This window comes from Nannospalax galili, unplaced genomic scaffold (genome assembly GCF_000622305.1).
Source record: "Nannospalax galili isolate Female #2095 unplaced genomic scaffold, S.galili_v1.0 scaffold1723, whole genome shotgun sequence".
NCBI lineage: Eukaryota > Metazoa > Chordata > Mammalia > Rodentia > Spalacidae > Nannospalax > Nannospalax galili.
Genome location: NW_008349072.1, coordinates 605322 through 627317, shown reverse-complemented (window position 1 = coordinate 627317; position 21996 = coordinate 605322). Strand labels below are relative to the sequence as shown.

The window sequence follows — 21996 nt, the reverse complement described above, 5'->3', positions numbered from 1 at the left end:
TGTGGATATGCTGAAACCTCGACACTTCACCATGCTCTAGATCAGTTTTTCTATTCAGTCCATCCTTTCAAGGCCTGCTTCGTTCTGCTGGAAGCCCAGCCTCTTCCTTTGATGGCTTGTGCTGTGGCTACAGAACACTGCCCTTAAAGACTGAGAGCATCACTGTCTAGATGTGTATTTTTGGTTATCTCTGCGTACGTTGTCTAGGAGGAATCAGTGTTTCCATACGAACATCCATTCATTTACAGATATGAAATGGTTGCCTGCCCATCTGTATGCACAGGTACATGCAGTACCTGTGTTGGCCAGAACAGGGCAGGGGCTCAGATCCTGTGGAACTGAAGTTCTAGGTGGTGGTAGGCCACCTAATTGGGAACAAAACCTGGATCCTCTGCAAAAGCAGCAACTGCTCTTAACCACTGAGCAATCTCTCCAGCCACATCCAGTTTTAAATGCAAATACAAGTGGGGTACCAGACGAGGCACATGGTATAGTGCATCCCAACACAGAACAATTGAATTAATTGAACTACAGATAACGTGATTTTTTTTTCTGGGGATACAGGTGCTAAACGACACAGTTACAGATTGAGTGCACAGCAAGGCCAGCAGGAGACCCTCGAGGTTGAGTTAGCATTTATTGCACATTCCCAGAAGTCAGATACCATCCTGCCAGTGAGCCTATGGAGTCATTGCTGTCTCCTCAGCTGACAAACACAAGGTGAGACGACCCCTAACCTGCCCTGGTGACACCGTCATGCATGCCTGAAGTGGGCTGTGACGACCAAGGACTGGACTGTGTGGACAGACACCTGCCTGAAATGCAAACTTTCTAACGATGGCTCAGTGGGTAAAGGTGCTTGCTGCCAAGCCTGACAACCTGAGTTTGGTCCGAGACCCAGGTGGTAGGAGGAGAGACTCCTAGCTGACCTCTGAGCAGCACGTGTCATTTCAAAATCTTAGCCCAGGGTGGCCGCCTCCTAGGTGCTGGGATGCCAGCACTCAGCCTAGCCTAGCATCACTTAAAAGTGTAGCATCCCTTTTTAAATATTTTTGTTTTTGTGTGTGTACTGCCTGCACGTAGGTAAGTGTACCCGTGTCTTCTTTTGCAGGAGCTGGTGTGCCCAGGAGCTGAGGGCAGGTGACACTAATGGCTGGCCACACTGGCTCTCTTGGCCCCACACCATGTCTGGTTTTTGAAGCCCATGAAAGGCACAGGAGGAGCTCTCTAGAAACAAAGAATCAGGTTTATTTTTTGCTGTTACTTTTAATACAGGTATTGTACTGTAGACATGTTAGTCTTGCAATTTATGTGGCCAGTACACAGAAAGGAGGAGCAGGAACTTGCCACAGGCCTTGGCTGACACCCTCCAACCCCACACACTCTTCTCATCCTTGGAGCTTTCCCCAAGACAAGCAAACAGAAGTCCTGCCTGCAGACAACACCCAAGTGCTCCTTCCCAGCAGGCAGTGGGATGGAGAAGCCGGCCCAATCCACAGCGTGGAGGCAGTGTGGGCGACACAGGGCCAAACCCTGCTGCTTGCCACCGGGTGAGACACATCCCTGCATCAGCAATGTGAGGTCTGGGCCACGCGTGTCCGCCATCCCTGAGAGGAGCAGAAGGAGACGTCCTCTGGTGGCACCAGGCTCCAGAGAGCACGGTCTCCTGAGAGCTCTGCAGAGGGTCCTGAGCCGGCGTGCATGGCCACCAAAGCCCCTCGCCACCAGTCCCACGGCTTCCTGCTGCCCCACGGAGCTTGGTGAGCCAGGCCAGGCCACCGCAGCAGCCCCAGGCAGCCCCTGCACTGTCTAAAGTGAAGAGCGAACAAGGAATAAGGCACCGGACGTTTGACTCTTTATTTCCACACTCGGTGCCATGGAGGCCCACTGCTTGTGGTGCAGGCTCTGAAAAATTCGTTGGCCATTTTTCAGAATATCCTTTTGGTTTTAAATACTGGTCAGGAAAAACAAATGATGTAAAAATACGTGAATAATTTTCTATTACAGAAATGAAAAACTGATTTGCATGTAAAAGGGCAAGAGGTGAGGCGACTTACCCTCTCACCAGACAATACACGATATATTGCTTCCACCGTTGGAGAAGGCTGGGGTGTCTTTTATATTGACATAGAAAATTATAAATGACGTTGAATTAGTATTCATAATCACTGGATATACACAAACCAGCTATAAAAAATACACTGGTTCAGAATTTACGAGTGAAAACCTCACAAGGTACAGTAAACAAGGGACATGCTTAGGTGCCAGATTTTGATTCTACTTAAACCACTAGCCTGTAAAACGAGCGCGCTCCAATTCTGCCAGCAGCACGCGTGTTTTGGTGACTCGCGTGTGTGACTTAGGTGCAGTGTGGATGCAGACCGCTCCGAAGTGGTCACTGAGGATGCTTGTTAACATGGGACACATTTTGGTGAATGGGTTAAAAGGCGGAAGAACCACCAAAAGAAAACAAAACCAAACCAAATAAAGGAACAGACCCAAAGCACAGCCATGTGCACTCCAGTAACTAGTGTTTCACCTCAGGATCGCTTCAAGCACACAAGACTGTAAGAGAGCGTATGGCTTTACAAGAACGTCAACTCGTCAACTAGGTCGCAGCAATAAATAATCTACCAACAAGCTTACGTTTCTGATCCACTTTAAACAGTACAGAAAACAATTACCAACCAAAACCGGATGTAAAAAGAACACCAAAGATTCTTATTCAAAATCACTTTGTAAGTCAGAACAACCAAAATGACACTTGGAGAGCGTTTCCATCGACAACTCCTTGGCAACCTGGAAGAAAAATGAATTCAGACTTTTGTACAAGGTGAAAAATGTGTGGAGACTGCCTAATACTTTGGTCACACTAATAATTGTCAAATATGCTTCAAATACAATAGATCTGTGTATCCACTTTTATAAAACTATTCTTACAGCCATATGAACTATGTATTACTGCTATTGTTACATGGCAGCAAGATCCGGCTTCACAGGCTGCCCATTATTTAGATCAATACAATATAAACATACGCAAAAAATCTTGATATTTGTCCATGTGCAATATTTTTACACTTCTCACTTTGTCTGTACAATGTCTTAGAATCTAGAATATAAAGGTTGCTGGTCCTGATCCCTTGCAGCAGTTGACGGCTTGGTGGCTCTGATGACCCCTCCAGAGCCCCTGGGTGGTGGTGGCCTGCAGTCCTCACTCAGCAGCACAGATGTTACTCGTCATACAGGGCCATTAACAGACGTGTCACTTGGTGCACTTGGCTGGTCAGTCCTACGGGGAAGGAGACAGACACCTGAGGGGCTTGAAGCTGAGCCAGGCAAGGTCAGCTCTGCCCGCCCTTCGTCCAGGGAACATGGCTGCCAAGGGTGGTAGGGCAGGTGTGGAAGCCCCCCTCACTCAGCCCCTCAGAACTGCAGGCACACATGTGCACAACAGTTGGGCTTTCAGACTGCTGCTCCCAGAGCTTCAAAACTCTGATCTGTGCTACAGTGGGGTGCACAGCGGTTTTCACATGACGAGCAGGGCTTTGCTACTAGGAAAGGAAAAGGCGAAAACATCTGTAACCAGGGTGACCACTGAAAACAAAGGGGACACCTAGCTAAGCTGCTCCCACAAAGCAAACGTCTGCTTTAACCTGGGAGGAGGAAGAGCCAGACAGCACAGAAACAAAGTGGGAAATGAATGTGGAGACTGGGCCTTCCTGCCAAAACACACTGAGCGCTTAGAGCTTCTCTAGGGCACAGCAAGGATTTAAAAGGCCTTGGCAGCACACAAATGCCCTTCAACTAGACTGCCTTCAGTCCTGGAGGACTGTCAACAAACTGGGTCCAAGAGGGCCCCATTCTAATGCTAATTGACGTGATGGTGCCTCAGTGTGTCAGGCACAAGGACTGAGAATACGGAGCCAGACTGAACTAGGTTGTGCCTGCCCTCACCACTCAAGCTGCGTGCTCCTCCGCACCTTTCTGCCCTCACCACTCAAGCTGCGTGCTCTTCCGCACCTTTCTGCCCTCACCACTCAAGCTGCGTGCTCCTCCGCACCTTTCTGCCCTCACCACTCAAGCTGCGTGCTCCTCCGCACCTTTCTGCCCTCACCACTCAAGCTGCGTGCTCCTCCGCACCTTTCTGACCTCACCACTCAAGCTGCGTGCTCCTCCGCACCTTTCTGACCTCACCACTCAAGCTGCGTGCTCCTCCGCACCTTTTTGAACCTCCTGGCCTGCTCTCTTCCGCAGAAGGGGACAACAATGCCTCCCCTGCGGCTCGCTCTCTCTGGTGTGGCAAAACACGGGCTCAGCAACTAAGCAGACGACAGGCAGGACAAGCGCTGGTGCGGCCAGGTCTGGCGGCAAGCCAACCCTTCGGGTCACAGTGAATAGCCCTGGAAGCCCAGGGCATGGCAGAAGAGCGTGCAGCAGGCCCTAGGGAGGCCGGCACTGCCATCTTCCCCACCCCACCGGCTGCTTCCAAACACAGAGAAGTACCTCGGCCTCCCCTGGCACCAGCCGGGTGCCCCTGTGTGGAGAACACCTTTTCCATTCCTGCACTCGGTCCTGCAGCCCCCTCCTGAGCATGGCCTCCTGCCTATAGACTGGCTGCCCTGACAGGGGCGAGTGAGGACAGGCAGATGGAGGGAGCATGCCTGTCCTGCTGGCTTGCCCCAACTTTCTGTGGCTCACCCTCCAGACCCAGGCCCTTCATGCCACATTTCCAGCCAGAGGAGCCCAAGTAGGAGTCTTCAGCAAACAGGTCTGCAAGGCAGACCCAGGACAACCCCACAGCCTCCTTTTTGATTTACCGAGAACAAACTCCCCAGACTGGCCTGCTTCTTGGCAGGCCTCAGGGCAGAGGAAACAAGCAGAAACCTGTGGGACATTTCAAGACACACTGAGAACCCCAGGGAAGAGGGGACTTGCCCAAACTGTGAGGCACTCTGCTGGACTGGAGGGTCATCTGCCTCCCCCAAAGCCTTCTTAAAGCCAGCCTGCTCAAATACTGTTTATAATTAACTTTACATGCTCTTTTAAAATCACAAAACCAAAACTTGACTTTTTATAAAAAAATTTATTTCCAGTATTTCTTCTTTTTAAATTTTATTTATTTATTTTTAATTTTATGTGTAATGTGTATATTGCCTGCATCTGCCTCCTGAGTGCTGGGATTAAAGGCATGTGCCACCATGCCCAGCTTTAATGGTTTTTTAAAAAAATATTTATTTTTATGTGTATGCGTGCATTGCCCGAATGTAGCTAAGTGCACCCGTCCGTTGTGCAATGCCCTCGGAGGTCAGAAGAGGCTGTTGGATGCCCTGGGACTGGAGTTACAGACAGCTGTTGCCACGTGGGTGCTGGGATTTGAACCCGGGTCTTCTGCAAGAACAACCAGTGTTCTTAACCGCTGAGCCATCTCTCCAGCCCCTTTGCCTAGCATCTCTGAGGGCCTGCTGCTGCAGGAAGACAGAGGCTTCCTGATGAGTAAGAGGCAGCCCCTGCTGGTTCTTGCCACTGTGTTCCGCCAAGCCTAGCCTGCCAGGAGAGTCTAGCCCAGAGGTAAGATGCTCTACAATAGCTTTAAATGCCACTTTAACCTTATGGAGGGACATGTCTCACATATTTTTGATCAGAAAAGTGAGTTCTGGGAAGTGCTAAGCAAAGCTTCTTGCTGTCCAGGGCACATCCTCACTCATCTTCGGGCCTAGGCTCCTATGGATGGATCCAAGGCAACCTGGCTCTACCTGCATGGCCACGTGGACAGGTGCTGGCCCTCCACCTGAGGATTTGGCTTGGCCCTATCCCTTCAGACCACTGGCTCAGTCTAAGCAAAAGGTGATGAGAAAGAAAACACCATCTCCAAATCCTAGGGCTCCGAGAGTGGGATTGCCACACTCAAGACACATCCAAGCCCTTGGGGATCAACCCCAGAAGGGCTCCTGAGAGGTCTGGGAGTGTTTAGGCTGGACAGAGAAAGGGCCTCAGCCAAGTTCCCTGGTGGTATCCAGGCCTACTTCCCTCACAGGATCATGAAAGAGCCTTGTCCTAAGAGGCTCAACACCATCCACATCATAGCCTTCAAAACAGGGTGACTATGTCCTGAGCAGTTCCCTCCTGAGGACCCATCTCTGAGCCAGACACTCTCAGCTGGGCACCTACCACTGAAGGCCCAAGAAATGCCACAGCACCACTACACTGTGAAGGCTTGGGCACAGTCGCAAAGACATTCCAGGGCCCTATCCCCAGGGGTTGGCACCCCTCTACCTCCCAGGAGACACCAAGCAGAGTGGGCCTGGGAGGGTACAGGCAGACGGGCGATTACCTTTGCTCGGGACTACTGCTGGGGGGCCTGAGGGCTGCGCACTTGGCCTCTGCGGGCTCTGGGCTCTCCTCCGCATCCCTGCAAGCAGCATCCTGAGAGGTAGACAGTTTTCCTTCCTCACTACAGGAGAAAGAATGACAGGTGTGTCACACATCAGGCACAATGTCCAGGCCCAGAGGATGAGGTCACATGCAAATGGCTCTGAAGTCATGACTGCCATGGAGGCAAGCCCTGGGGCTTGAGCATGCTCAAGGTGGAAGGATCACAGGAAGGCAGACAGTGACTGGGGAACCACGAGAGGAAAGGGCCACACACAGGTGGGAACCAAGAGGGTCAATGTAATGTGGCTGGTGTCTGAGAGAGAGCGGTCCGTGTCACCGTACATACCGGCAGGACTTCAACACTCTGAGGCCAAGTGTGCAAAACAGAAAAAGAAATGTACAAGAGTTTCAGAACACTCCTAGAAATGAGGAATTGGGGAAACATGTCCACGACTGCACATAGGCACCCCGCAGAGTCGGTGGAGGTGTGAAGAGAACCTGTTTGAAGGAACGAGCCTTTAGTTCCACCGAGCGCTCAAGGCCATGCCCACCACTCACTCGCTCCCTGGCTGGCAGCCTCGGGTGGGTGAGGAGGTACCCACTGCTGAGCCAGGTAGAAAGACTTCTGCTGCCGTCCAGCGGTGCTTATGAAGAGCAGGCACCAGGAAGGAAGGGCAAGGGACCGACAAGAGCTGCCGGCGAAGGGGACTCGGGGAGCATGGAACATGGGCGGCAGGCGCCTACCCTGCAGGGCCCTCGGTGGACAGGACAGCAGATGCTTTCCTGACTGCGCTGGAGACATGTCTGCTCTGCCTGGATTCACACTTCACCCAATTCAAGGCGCTTCCTAGGAAAGCCATGCCCTCAGAGCCAAGTCTTGCCCTGGATTTGCTTACAAAATACCTGATTTTAGGACAATGACTTCAGGTGGTTTCCAGATGGTTCCATATAGTTTTAAGTAGGAAAATGAACCAATTACAATCTAACAATTTGGTGACCATGTGAATCACCTAGTTCCTTACTCACTCTTCTCTGCAGTGCTGGGGATGGAGCCACCAAGCATCCCCTCTTCTATTTCCTGCCCTTCAAGGCAACTGTCCTAATGTACTTATTCATCAGTGTGCTTTTAATCCAAGCCACAGGCCTAGGCACTGAACCCTCAGTCTGTTTCTCTGAATTAGCACATCTGAAGCTCCACGTGATCCTGTAGAATACCACGTCCACAGTGAACACCACCACTCTGTGACTCCCTACAGTAACGAGTGTCCAAACCACCATCCACCTCCTCCAGGTCTCAGCCAGGTGGCTGCAATAGGCCAGTGTGGGCATTTCTCAGGGCTGCTGCCCAGAAGGAAGCTGTGGGTCTTCTTTCTTTCCCTCCCTTCCCCCTTCCCTTCCCCCCTTCCTTTCAGTCTTTTTGAGACAGGGTCTTCCTGTATCCCCACCTGGCCTTGAACTCGCTTTGTAGACCAGGATGGCCTTGAACTCACAGAGATCCACCTGTCTCTGCCTTGACTGCTGGGATTAAAAGCCCGGCATGTGGGCCATCTTTCTATCAAGAAAGCCTCTCCTTCCAACCTGCCTTCCCCACCAGCACTTAGTCTGAGTCCCCTTCCAATCTCTCAGGTCTAGGAGGGAGGGGAGAGAGCTGTACTGCCCTGGCAAATGGTTCTGTAGTAACTTAGAAGTTTACTTTTTTGGCCCAGCACTTGGGAGGCAGAGGCAGGTGGATCTTTGTGAGTTTGAGGCCAGCCTGGTCTACAAAGCGAGTTCTAGGACAGCTGGGGCTACAGGGAGACCGTTTCAAAAACACCAAAAAAACCCCAAAAAAACAAAAAAGTGTTTTTGGTTTACTTGCCTGTGAAGTGTGCTGCTGCTCATTTTGGTTTAGGCTTCCCCTCCTACACCCATCCACTTCCTCCTTTCCTTTTGAGTCAGGGTCTGACATAGTGTGCAGCCCAGACTGGTCTCAAACTCACTATGTGGGCTGCAGATATGCGTCAGTTGGTAGAGCACCTGCATAGTATAAAGTCCTGGGTTCTGTCCACAGTACAACATGGACAGGGTGTGGTGGACCACACCTGTATCCTAGCAGTCGGGAAAGAGTGGCAGTAAGATCAGAAGTCGAAGGTATCCTCAAGCTGAGTTTGGAACCAGCCTGGGTTCTATGAAACTGTCTTTAGCTCCTACCCCCAACAAACAAACTCTAGACAGGTCTGGAGTGGACAGCGACCCTTCTGTCTGGGACTCCTGAGTGCTGGGATTGGTCCCTGGCACTGTTCTGATCTAGGGGTCCCTGGAATAGTAAGCGCCAGCCTCGAGTCCATGAAGTTCATGCTTCTCCCACCTGTCCTCAGCCATCAGCTGAAACTCCATGCCCACAAAATGCATCTCACTTTTTGTGGTTCTAGTTCTGATGTGAATATCTGGCTTTGTTTGGAAAAATAGCCTTTTCTTGTCATGGATCAGAGTATATTCTAGCCTTTCCTCTGCTAGCTACCCTGAGAGATGTGGCCACAGCTTAGCTCTAGCCCCTGCTTCTGTACCTGGAAGCATCTCACAGGTTGGCCAGAGAAAGGAGCTTAGGGTGCAAAGTGTTTGGAATCTAGACAGGGTCTCACTGTGTGACCCGGTAACACACTGATTCCTGGGTGCTGAGACAACAGGCACGCCTCATTGTGCAATGCTGGTGTGTCTTGTGTCTACGAGTGTGTACTTGCCCACGTGTGTGCAACGCAGAGGCCAGAGGCTGACGTCAGATTGTCTCCCCCATCTGCTTTCCACTCATTATCCGGGCCAGGCTTCCCAGGGAACTGGAGCTTGCCCAAGTCCCCAGCTGTCCCTACCTTTCACGTGCATGTTGGGATCTGAACTGAAGTCCTTGCAGTTTCTCAGCACTTCACTCAGCAAGTCGACCCCTGAGCCCTGCCAGCCTGTTCTCCTCCTAACCCTGCTTCACAAAGTGCTCAGGGGACTTCTGGCTGGAGTAGCTAATTCCTTCCTTCCTTTTTAAAAATTTTTAAAAAATATTTTATTATTTTTATTTATTTATTTTTTTGTTTTGTTTTTTGTCTTTTTTGAGACAGGGTCTCCCTGTAGCCCCAGCTGTCCTAGAACTCACTGTGTAGACCAGGCTGGCCTTGAACTCACAGAGATCCGCCTACCACTGCTTCCCGAGTCCTGGGATTAAAGGCATGCGCCACCATGCCCGGCTATTATTTTTATTTTGTGTGTATGAGTGTATCACCTGCATGTATGTGAGCGCACCTGTGTCATGCAGTGCTGCGGAGGTCAGAAGAGGGCTTTGGATTCCCCTGGAAATGGAGTTAAGGACGGTTCGTAGCCGCTATGTGGGTGCTGGGAATCGAACCTGGGTCCTCTCCAAGAGCCGTTAGTGCTCTTAACTGCTGAGCCACGTCTCCAGCCCCCCTCCCTTTCTTCCTTTTCTAACGGCGCTGGGGACCGACGTAGGGCCTTGTGCATGCTGGACAAGGCTTCTATCACCGAGCAACCTTCCCCTCCATTTCTTCTATCACAGTGGCCCAGCTCCCCCACGACCCCCACTAACACCAGAGCTTTGAGGATTGTGTCTCTGTAGCATGACTTTGTGGGTGGCAGGCTGGGTCCCGACTGCCCCTTTTCATCATCTAGACAAGCTGGGAACCTTATGTTTATACCTGAATTTTAGAGCAAATGATCTGCATTACAACAAATCCTAAATGGACAAAATGATGTGCTCTGTGAATGATACCCTGGCTCTTTATTCTTTATTTAGTTGCTTCTTTCTGATGTAAAGTTACTCATTTTTTAAAAAACGGGTCTCTTGTTAGTTTTTCTGACCAGTGTTGCTGAATTCTTACTAGGTGCTGGCTGCTAATGTGGCAGTATGTAGGTCAGCACCGTGTCTGCAAACCACGGGCTAAATTTTACAGCTTCCTCCCAGTCTCCCTCACCACCTCGAGGGACACAGCAGTGATTGTGGGCAGCTGTCCTCCCTCATGTTTCAAAGAGGACACACCTGAGACACATCACTGAATTTAGTTCCTACTGTAGCATCTGGCTGCTCCGTTTTTAGAAAAATGTTAAGTGTATGAGTGTTTTATTTGCATATATGTAAGTGTACCATGTTGTGTAATGCCTGAGGGGACCAGAAGCGGGTGTTGGATGCCCCGGAGCTGGAGTCCTAGGCAGCTGTTAGGCACTATGTGGGTGCTAGGAACTGAACCCAGGTCCTCTGTAGGAGCAGTCAGTGTTCTTAAACACTGAGCCATCTCTCTAGTCCCAGGTGTTTAATTCTTACCAAGTTAAAGAAATTTACTTCTACCATGGTTTTAACCATGTATAAGTGTGGCACCTTATAAACAGATTTTCCTGGTACTGAAGCATCCTTGTATTCTAGGATTCAGTAGTATTAGCTTACATAGGGCTTTGGAATTTTGCTTATCTGTAAGCAAGCTATTCTTTTTTTTAAGACTTCTGTGGTTTCAGAGTGAAGACTTCACAGCCACCACAGAACCCAGGCAGTCTTTGAACTTTCTATAGCCTGGAAGAACTTCAGACTGGAATCAGACTACATATAGGGCATGAGTCAGCACGGTGAAAGCCCTTAGGCTCCCCACCTCCCTGATATCTGGTCTTCTCTGCTCCAGCATAGAAGTTTCTATGTTCTTTCTTGGTTGTGGCTTTCTTTTCATCTAAGTGTGTCTTTTGCAGTATTAGAAATTAAATAAATCCACTAATATTTTTCTTTATGTTTAAACAATGTTTCACCTGAGGCTGGAGAGATGGCTCAGCAGTTAAGAGCACTGACTGCTCTTGCAGAGGACCTGGGTTCAATTCCCAGCACCCACATGGTGGCTACGAACCATCCTGAACTCCAGTTCCAGAGGAATCCAAAGCCCTCTTCTGACCTCTGCAACATTGCACGACACGGGTGCACTCACATACATGCAGGCAATACATTCACATACATTAAAAAAAAAAGTTTCATCCCCAAATAGGAAAAACAGTCTCATGCTGTCTCCTGAGGTCCACCCCAGGTCACCTCAAGACAAGAAGCCTGCTTCTATCTTTCTTCTAGGGAGAGAGGTTTCCCAGGAGTCTGCTCTTCTCATTGGACTGTAAGTCATTCTAGCGAGCCAAGTTCAGGCTGAGGGACTCTCTGTGTACTGCTCTGTGCTAGCTGCTTTACTAAGAGGCCTTAGATTGAATGTGGTAAAGCCCTGACCTCTTGTCTACAAAATGATCTTGGCTCTCTTTGCTCTTCAGAAATGTATCAACTTCCAGAAAACTCTTCACAGGGGTGATGGGAATTTCACTAATTCTACACATCGATTTGCTGAGATGTCAAAGACATCCTTCCATTAATAAACCTAGCAAATCTCAGTATTTATTTCAGGTCTTTATTACATATTTCAGTGAGTTTTTAATTCTTTTTTCCTTAAAATTCGTAGTTACTGATGAGTTCTCATATTTTTATTAAAAAAAAGACACATCTAGAACCCTACTGGTTTATAGGACAAAGTGATTTTTGTACATATCCAATAAACTTGCAAAACATTGCTATTCATTTTTTGTTAAAATCTATTTATATTTGTTTTATGTGTATGAGTGTTTTGCTTACTTGGACCTAAGTGTACCACACGTGTGTAATGCCCTCGGAGGCCAGAGAGGGCATCAGATTCCCTGGAACTGGAATTATGGGCAGTTGTTAGCCACCATGCAGGTGCTGGGAACTGAACCCAGGTCCTCTGCTCTTAACTACTGAGCTATTTCTCCAGTCCCTAAATTTTAATTCTTATCTACAGATTCACATGGAATTTCCTAACAATGAGCATTTTATTTACTTCAAATCTTTGGATCTTTGTGTTTCTATGCTGTGTTCATCAGGAGCACCAGCTGCTGCTGCTGACAAGAAGCACCTGCAGAGCAGAAGGTCCCACACCACACATAATATGCTGATAGTATACAGGCTTGTAACTTAAACATCGTTTTGGGTTAGGTATGCTATTTAAAATTTTTTAATTGATGATGATGACGTGTGTGCAATGTGTGTTATGTGTGGAGGTCAGAGGACAACTTCCATGAGTTAGTGCTCTCCTCCTACCAAGTGCTCCACAGATCTCAAATTCAGGTCAGCAGGCTTCTGTGGCAAGTGCCTCTATCTCTTGGGCCACCTCCCTGGTCCTGGCTTGTGTATGTATAGGGGGGTGTTCAACCAGAGCTCAACCTTGGGTGTCTGTCATTCCTTATGAGCTTGTTTTCTGAGATAGGGTCTCTCACTGGGACATGAGCCAAACCAAACAGTCTAGGTTGGCTGGTCAGTGAGCCCCAGGGATCCTGTCTCTGCCGCTCCAGCACTGGGATTCTATGATGTGTCACCATGCCCAGATATTTATACCAAATGCAAAGCAAGCATTTACCGACTAAGTTACTTCTCCGGCCCATCTGCTAGCTTTTAAAGGAAAAGTATCCGCATGGAGGCCAGTGACGGCAGTGCTCCACAATCCATCTCACTTGCAGGTGGTTTTGTCTTGTGGTTGTCTCCTGTGATCAGTGAAAGGATTCAGACCTTTCCACTGCCTTCGCTGCAGGCCCTAAGACTTGATACTAGTGTTTCTGTTATCGGTTCACAGTGTGAAATGTTAAATTTCCATTATGGCTCCTTTTCTAGCCCATGAGTTCACAGAAGTGAGATAGATGTCAGTTTCCAAAGAAGTCTGGTGAGGGTTTTGGTAGTAGTTGTTTTTTGTTTTGTTTTTGTAGACAAGGTCTACCTAAAGCCCAAGCTGGCCTGAAATGCAATACACAGACCAGGCTGGCCTTGATCTCACAGTGACTGTCTCTGCCTCCCAGTGCTGGGAACCAAGGTGTGAGCTCCACACCCAGTCAAAGAACTCTGGTTTTGGTCTCTGTCCATGTCAGTCTGTAGGCTGCTGAGGCAGCTCTATAGCCCCAATACAAAGATGTACTGATCATCTTAACACATCAATCTGCAAGTCACAGTCTTCTGAAGACACACACAGGGAAAAAGGCACTTTAGGGGCCTGAATTCTCCATCTTGACTGTGATCGAGCTGAAATCTGAGCACTCTTGAGTGAAGGGAGAGCATTTGCTCTATTCCTCCCCCTACTAGGCTGCCGCTACAGGACCAGGCCCTGGTTACCTTTTGAAGACCGCAGTCTCTGTCTTGGCATCTACAGTGAGGCTGAGTGTCTCCTTCATGCCGCCATTCATCACGGTCTCAGTTACCTTGTCCGCACTGTCTGCGTCCTCCTCCCCATCGGAGCTGGCTTCCATGGCCACGCTGCCTGGCACTAAAGTACAGAGTGGAAGGTCACACACCACACATAACTCGCAACGGCTGCCCCTTTTCTGTGCAGACTCCCACACCTGAGCCACACCTATTGCTTGAAGATGGTCAGAGTGACATGCCTGCCTGGGGCTGCCTGGCTAAGTTCTTGGGGGGCACTGGCTCTCTCAGTGGAGGGCTGGGAGTCCCATATACCTTCCCAGCTTCCTCCTAGCAGACCCAGCTCCTAGGGCCACTCCAGAGCTCAAGGAAGTGTGTCCGTGGATCTGTCTGCCTTTGCTCTATGACAGGAAGCTGCATGATATGCTAGTGACAAGCTTGTAGTTGTCAGCTTCTGGCCTTGAACCTGGTGCCCAGTTTTCTAACTGTGAAACCCTTGGTAGAGGTGCTCTAGTCTATGCCTCTATTTCCTCATTCACCAGACTGGGTGTGACGGGTAGTTTCAGCTGTCATCTGGGAAGAGTCTTAATGAGGAATATCTAGATCAGGTTGGCTGTGTCAGGGGCGCACCATCTCATGGGCAGGGCTCTGAGCTGGTTAAGGGAGGGGAAAGCTAGCTGAGTATCCACAGTAGTGAGGAAGCAAGCATGTGTATATGCTCTCTGCTCTTTGACTGATGTGACAGCCCAGCTACTTGAGCTCCTGCCTTCTCTGGGAAACGACGGACTGTAAACTGGAATAGTAAGCCAAATCAACTTTCTGTTGCCCTGTCAGGATGTTCTACCACAGCAACAGAAATGAAACCAGAACCAGCCAGTGGAGCTCTGACAGAACGTCTGTGGGTTCAAATGTGTTAAGGGAGAGGCCACATCCCCACAGCCACTGGCCTGTCTCCTTTCCTGACAGGTCCTGCTTCCGGGACCTCTGCTGGCAGCCTCCTTCTTTTCCCAGAAACTCACTGCTTCGTTTCTCAGGCTCCTGCCTCCACATGTCTACTCCCCCGCACACCCTTGTCCATTCCACATTCTCCCAAATCCCTGTTCATACGTCTGCAAGCAGGTTCTGAGTCAATGCAAGAAACACAGGCGAGCAGCCCTGGGATGCAGACATCTGTGACCACTTCACCTGCTCACAAGGGAGGAAAGACCAGCCCCACAGCCTAGAATGGGCTTTAGCAAAGCCAATTCCAGGGGCACCTGGACATGGGATGGGTGTCTGGTCTGGTTTCTCTGCCCTGGGTACTGTGGGTCAAGATCCTTCTCCTCACTGGCTCTAGGGTCCTGGCCTGACCACTGACAGGACTAAGCCTTGGAGCATACTCCTAGAACCACAGAACAGTGGTTCTAGAACACTCCATTTCGTCTCCTGAGAAGCCCAGTGAGCGAGACAGCCCACATCTAATTTTCCTGGCACCCTCTGGCAAAGTCTGGTCTGGTTTCCTCTACCTGCTCTCTGCACATGGCGGCACACTGTACTTACCCTCTGGCTGTGTGGCCAGGACAGCTGCAGCAGGGGTCAAGGGGTCCACAGGGTCGGTGCTGGTTTCCATTTCCACTGGAGAATTACTCCTTAGAGAGTCTTTCGTGCTTTCGGAAAAAAGAGCATTCAGATGTTAGCAATGGCACGTGCTGAGTGGCACAGGAGACAGGCTCGTGGCTACTGCTCAAATGCCAACACTCAGGGAATCATGAAGTCAGAGTTCTGTTGTGGGGGCAATGGAGACACTGGGCCAGGTGCCGACCTGTCCCACTCTAACTAACAGCAACTAAACTGGAGGAAAGTGAGACAGGAGTTCACACACTTGGGGAAGTCAGGTTCTACACCTTGTGTCTGCCTGTACCTCCCAGAGCTGCCTGTCAGGAATGCATTCCTACTCTCATTCTATCGGTGGCAGAGCCAGCTCCTGAGGTAGCCATTTTTCCCTTCTGTCCTGCTAAATGCCACGAGCAGAGCCTTACTCTTAAGGCATCACAGTCAACGTAGAGTGGGTCACTTGCCATCAGTGACTGTACGTCACTCTGTTTCCTCAAGAAAGACTGAAGACAGCACACACTCGCTCACCTCAGAGAGGATGTGAACTCGGAAAAAGAAGCCCAGCCTGTCTCTTTGGCTGGCATCGGCTCCTCTGTGCTCCAGACATCAGAGCCCACTGAGTCCAAGGGAGCGCTGTGGGTGGTTTCCATTGGGACATCAAAGCTGGCCGACCAGGTAGGGGCTGAAACAAGAGCAAGAACTGTATTTGGGGAATACCTTGGTGGTTGGTCTAACAGGAAGGTCTTTCTTACATTGGGCACGATGGTGCTGAGGCAGCCTGTAGCACCAGATACTTGGGAAACTGATCTGGGAGGCCTGCTGGAGCCCAGGAGTTCAGGGCCAGTCTCAAGACTCTCAAAAGGGAACATATTTTATTTTTTTAAAACTAGAACACCAATGACTAAAAGAAGAAAGGAAGCCATCGCGGTGTAGGGAAAGAATAATCTAGTACGGGAGGCACTGGAAGGAGGGACACAAGCATTTTGGGAACAAAATGACCCTCAAGCCATTTCATCTAGCAATTCTGTTCTTAGAAATATTTTCCAAAAGAAATATCATACAAAGCTACGTACAGAAAGTCAACCTGACAGGTATTTTTACCTGTTCACTTTATGCAATCAGATTACAGCAAAAGGACTTTCTTCAAGGCTAAGGCTCTGGACAGTCCTTCCCAGACACTCCATCAGTGCCAGGAACACCCCAGCAGAATGTGTGTGTGGGTGGGGTGGGAGTGCACACGGGGGCCTGTGTCTCAGCTCTGCAGGCATCCAGGTGCCCCTCCCTCTGCTCTGTCTTCTCTCCCATTTTAGACCAACAGCAGGAGAGGCATGCTCTAGTTCATACCAAGTCTGTCCATCCATCTGTCTCCTCCCTCTTCCCACTCCTACCCCTCCCTCCTTCCTTTCTTTTTGGCTTTCTAATATAGCCCAGGCTAGCCTCAAAACTGCTGTGTAGCTGAAGATGATGCTCAACTCCTGAATCTCCTACCCCTCCAAATGCTGTGATTACAGGTATGTGCCATCACACTCAGGAATTCTGGCATATTCTTTAGCTTTAAAAAGAAATCCTGTACCTGTTTACCACATGGGTGAACCTTGAGGACACTGTCCTCAGTGAATAAGCCAGTCACAAATGACAAGCCACAGTTACACTCACATGAGGATCTAGACTAGTCAGACTCCTAGCATCAGAAAGCATGATGTGGCACCAGGGTCAAAGCAGAGGATGGGGACTGCCCGATGGGACTGGGTCCAGCTCGGGCAGATGGAAAAGCTCTGTTCGGTGCTCTGCAGTCCCTGCAGCCTCAGAACCCAATTCTAGATTAGGCCACCATCCCTGTCCTGCTCCGAGCCATACCACCAGTTTGAGGGACTCTGCCTTCTTGCTGGCTGTCTTCCCCTTCAAACGCGCTTGCCCTCAGTGGTCCCGAGGCTGCATACCCTCAGGAGACTTGCAGGCTGAGGCTCTTTCAGCACTCAGCCTGACTTCCCGGGCAGGCACTGAGTCCTTGTGAGCAAAGACCATGAACTCCTAGCTAGCTGCCTGGTGTCTGGCACACAAATGATGTAGACTTGAAATGATGGCAGAGAAAGTGGCTTCTCCTGCCTCAGCACAGAGCTAGAGGCGGAGGCTGGGATTTACACAGCGGTGGTCATAGCGGCTTCCCCTCGGCTGTCCCCTCAGATGCTACATACTACTCTTTTGCCAATTTTCAAATGTAGGCAATTCAGCCACTGCCACCACAAGGCCAGGACAACTCACGCTCATTCAGGTCCACCTCCATCTTATCCTCCGTGTTAGCACTGCTAGATTCAAACAAGTCTTGTTTTGCTCCATCTTCTTCTTCAGAATCTGTACTTTCTTCACTGTCTGTGCTGCCGGAGCTATAAAAAAAAACAAAAAACTCGATATTTAAAGCTGTTTATAATCAGCCTCCAGCCAAGTCCAGAAAATTCTAAAATTCACTAGCAGTGTAAAATTACACGGCACTTCACTAGCCACACTTGCCTGAGCCCTCTCTGGCTGACACATGGAGGAAGGCACAGTGTGACAAGGCGGGTCCTCTTTTCACACCGTGTGGTTCCTGGAAGTCAGCCTTCCCTGTTACTAATTGTAAAATTTTCATTATAAGGCTGGAAAAATTCTTTCCACTTTTTAAAAATATATTTTATTATTTTTTGTGTGTATGCGTGTATTGCCTGCATGTAGGTAAGTGCACTTCGTGCAAAGCCCACAGAGGTCAGGTCAGAAGAGGCTGTCGGATCCCCTGGAACTGGAGTTACAGACAGTTGTTAGCTGCCATGTGGGTGCTGGGATTCGAACCTGGGTCTTCTGCAAGAACAGCCAGTGTTCTTAACTGCTGAGCCATCTCTCCAGCCCCATTCTTTCCACTTTTAATAGTGAGGTTTTTAAAAAATTAAGAATGGATGGATGTGTGCTTGCTCATATACATACACATTGCATTGACAAATTTTAGGATATTCAAGCAATTCTGTAGTCTTGGAAATAAACCCTTGGTCCCTTGGTAATGATACCTTATTGCATTTAAACTGCCTAGAAATGTTTTCTTTAATGTCAAGGTCTCATTCTATAACCCAGATTGGTCTCAGACTCTGATCCCCTCCTCATGAGTGCAAGACTACAGCAAGCACCACCATAGCTGGTCTGCTGCAGCTTTACAGGGGTCATACATTTAAGACAGCTAGTGTCCAGTTTTCTTTTCTATGATAGATGTGCCAGATTTTGGTACCCAGATATAATGATGTGGTCTTAGGGTTAGATGGATGGTTAACACCTCTCCTTTTCAACATTCTAGGAACTGGTATCATTTCTTCCTGAAATGTTCAGTGGAATTCATCAGTGTAGTCATGTGGACCTGGATTTTCATATTTGGTAGGAATCCACCCTTCTTCCAAGCAGCCCTGGAAATTTACACAGCCCAGAGTGGCCTTCTCGGCACTGTCTCCCAAGTGCTGGGATTACAGGCGTGTGCTACTAGGCCCACCTGGTGAGGAGGTCTAAATCAGAAATTAAAGCTAGTGAACACAGCTCCACTCACTATCCTTTACTGTGGTTCTTTGTGCTGTTCATTGTCGGTTATTAGCATAGAGTTGTTCATAATCTCTTATCATTTTTCAATCTTTTTGGTCCATCCAATTTATACTGATGTCAGCCCCACTCCTGGTATTAATAACTTCTGCTTTCCCTCCGTCTGACCCTTCCAGCTAGATTACTACAGTGATCTTCCCAAGGGGCAACTGTGCTCTCACTGAGTTCTCTTATTTTGTGTTTTGTACTTCTCTGAATTCTACTCTAATCTTTGTATCATTCATTTTGGTTTAATTTCCTCATTTTCTAAACATAGAGGCAGAGGCCACTAATTTGAAGAGTTTCACTTCTAACATAGCTAGTTAATGCTAAAATTAACACTGCCCCCCCCCACCAATTCAAAATTACCATGGGATTTTTTAATTCCGTCCCTCCACACCCCAGTTTTGTTAAGCAGCTGGGGCTGGTCTGGAACTCACAATCTTACCTTTAGCTGCCAAGTGCTGGGCGAGCAGGCAGGAGTCCAGATCCCAGGGAACTCTCTGTTACTGATTTCTAATTTAATTCCATTGTGAACCTTTTCAAATCTGAGACTTGTTCTATGGCCTGAACACGATCTATGTTGGTGTGTATGCTCTGAACATGGTCTATGTTGGTATGCACGCTCTGAACATGTCTGTGTTGGTGTGCATGCTCTGATCACATCTATGTTGGTGTGTATGCTCTGAACATGGTCTATGTTGGTATGCATGCTCTGAACATGTCTGTGTTGGTGTGTATGCTCTGAACATGTCTACGTTGGCGTGCATGCTCTGATCACATCTATGTTGGTGTGCACGCTCTGAGCACGTCTATGTTGGTGTACACACTCTGATCATGTCTATGTTGGTGTGCATGCTCTGAGCATGTCTATATTGGTGTCGTGTTCTGCTTTTCGTCAACCAGAATGTCTGCTTTAGGAACCTGCAAAGAGGCAGGTGATGGATGGAGTGGGTCAGGAGCACTACAGGCAGTTCCAAGATTCCTGCCCATTTCACTATCAATCTGATGGTAAATGTGGATTGTTTGCTTCTCATCAAAGTTCTATCAGTTTTTGTCTCCTGGAAATTGAAGCCTTGTTATTAGCTACAAAGGAGTTTAGAGGCAACACATGTTCTTACTGAATTAACCTCCTTTGTTTATTTTTTTTGGTGTGTGTGTGTTCTCATGTGTGCAAGTGTGTCAAGGTCAGAGACTGATACGAGATGCATCTCTATTTAAACTTAGAAGTCACTGACTGGCTTGTTAGTGACCTCCAAGGTTGTGGCTCCTGCCCTCACATACACCATTGCACCTGGATCTTACCTGAGTACTGGGACTCAAACTCAGGTTCTCCTGTTTGTTAGTAAGACTTTTCCTCACTGAGCCTTCTCCCCAGCCCCTAATTAACCTTCTTATTATGGAACTTTATCTTCTTCCTTTGAAATCTACTTTGAGCCTTTCATGGTGGCAGACACCTAGCACTTGGGAGGCCTAGAGGCAGGCAGATCTCTGTGACTTTAAGGCCAGCCTGGTATACATACAGCCTTGCAAGTATGATACATACGTATCGAGTTCCGGATCAGTCAGGGCTACATAGCAAGACCCTGTCTTAAAACATCAAAACCAGAGCTGGAGAGATGGCTTAGCAGTTAAGGCTGCAATTGCAGAAGACCTGGATTTGATTTCCAGCACCCACATGGCGGCTAACAACAGTCTCTAACTCCAGTTCCAGGGGATCCAATGCCTTCTTCTGACCTTTGCAGGCACTGCACGACATGGGTGCACTTACACACATGTAGGCAATACACTTCCCAGCACTCAGATGGCAGCTAACAACCCTCTGTAACTCCAGTTCCATGGAATATGACACCCTTCTTCTGGCCTCCGAGGGCAACGCACAACATCGGTGTACTTACGTACATACAGGCAAGACACTCATACATATAAAACAAAAATATATAAATCCAAAACATTTTTAGAGATTTCCTTCATTTCAAAATACATATAAATGTTATCTATGTACAGGTATGTACATGTGAGCACTGATACCTGCGGAAGCCAGGAGGGAATCAGTTCCCTGGAGCAAAAGTTAGGAGTGGTTGTGAGCACCCAATGTGGGTGCTGGCAACTGAACTTAAGTCTTCTGTAAGAGCAGTACATATTCTTAACTGCTGAGCTATCTTACCCACATACACATTTCAATGTTTCTTATAGGCATATGAAACGAGGCCTTGTTTCTCACCCAAATGACAAACTCTTGACTTTAATCTCCTTACGTCGTTACCTTGGAGACTGATCACTCTTCAGGTACTCTCCTGAGCCTGCCGGTAGGGACACTAGACTGTTAAGAGTGGCTCTGGGTTAGTTTTGTCACGGTACTAGTAGTTTTGTTGTTTTCTGAGACAGAGTAGACCAGGATAGCCTGAAACTCCGAGACCCACTTTCGTCTGCCTCCCAAGTGTGGGGATTAAAGGCGTGCACCACCACACCTGGCAAGATCAGCAGCATTTTAAGATTGTTCTGCTGGCCAAACTGCAGGCAGGACAATGGGCACTGGGAGCTCTGGGGCTGAACCTGTGTTGGTGGCGACACCTGCAGGGGTCTAACCACAATCAACTGCCTCAGGACGGCCTATAACCATCCCTGTCAGAAGCTATCCATCACTCACCTGGATCTCCTCTGGGATTCTGGTGTAAATGTGATGTGCTTTTCCTCCCAGATATCCTCTTCATCAGAGCCACCATCATCAAACTGCTGTATCCTCTCCTTACAGCAAGCTTCAAACAGGGCGATATTTCCCTACATAAAAACAAGAGTGAGAAAAGAGCAAAACAAAAACTGTTTTCTCCCCCAGAGTCACCAATGAAAACTGTTTGATCGTTTGCCTCTTAAAAACTTTTTTGATTTATTTTTGATGTGTATGAGTGTTTTGCCTGCATGCATGTAAGGGCACTCATAAGTACAATGCCTGTGGAGGCCAGAAGAGGACAATGGATCCCTGGAATTGGAGTTATGAAAATAGCTGTTAGCCATCTGGGTGCTGAGAACCAGAGCAGAGCCCTCTTCAAGAGCAGCCAGCGCTCCTACCTGCTGAGCCATCTCCTGAAGCCCCAGCAGGCCTGGAATTTGCTATAGACCAGGCTGACAGGCTCCATTGGCTTTTTAAAAAATCATGCCTATCACATATACAACAAAAACAGAAACATAAACCTCAAATGTTAGCTTGAGTAGATAACAAAAAATTCCTTAGACACTAGATTTAAACACGG

General features: G+C 48.6%; 1 protein-coding gene across 9 annotated transcripts in view; it reads right to left on the bottom strand.

Moving 5' to 3' along the window:
• Positions 1-1226: 1226 nt before the first annotated feature.
• Ppp6r3 (protein phosphatase 6 regulatory subunit 3) overlaps positions 1227-21996 on the bottom strand; it is a 111563-nt gene continuing 90793 nt past the window's right edge. For 3 of the 9 annotated variants that reach the window (XM_029570002.1, XM_008846309.3, XM_029570004.1), the window contains 8 exons: positions 21396-21526; positions 17420-17541; positions 15686-15839; positions 15104-15210; positions 13538-13688; positions 6719-6736; positions 6332-6451; positions 1227-3289 (listed from right to left, as the gene is read on the bottom strand). In XM_029570002.1, the coding sequence (XP_029425862.1) occupies positions 3238-3289; positions 6332-6451; positions 6719-6736; positions 13538-13688; positions 15104-15210; positions 15686-15839; positions 17420-17541; positions 21396-21526 (855 nt within the window). In that variant the 3' untranslated portion in view covers positions 1227-3237. The remainder of the gene's footprint in view (positions 3290-6331; positions 6452-6718; positions 6737-13537; positions 13689-15103; positions 15211-15685; positions 15840-17419; positions 17542-21395; positions 21527-21996) is intronic. The other 6 variants (XM_029570003.1, XM_029570005.1, XM_008846319.3 and 3 more) reach the window with 3 other exon arrangements.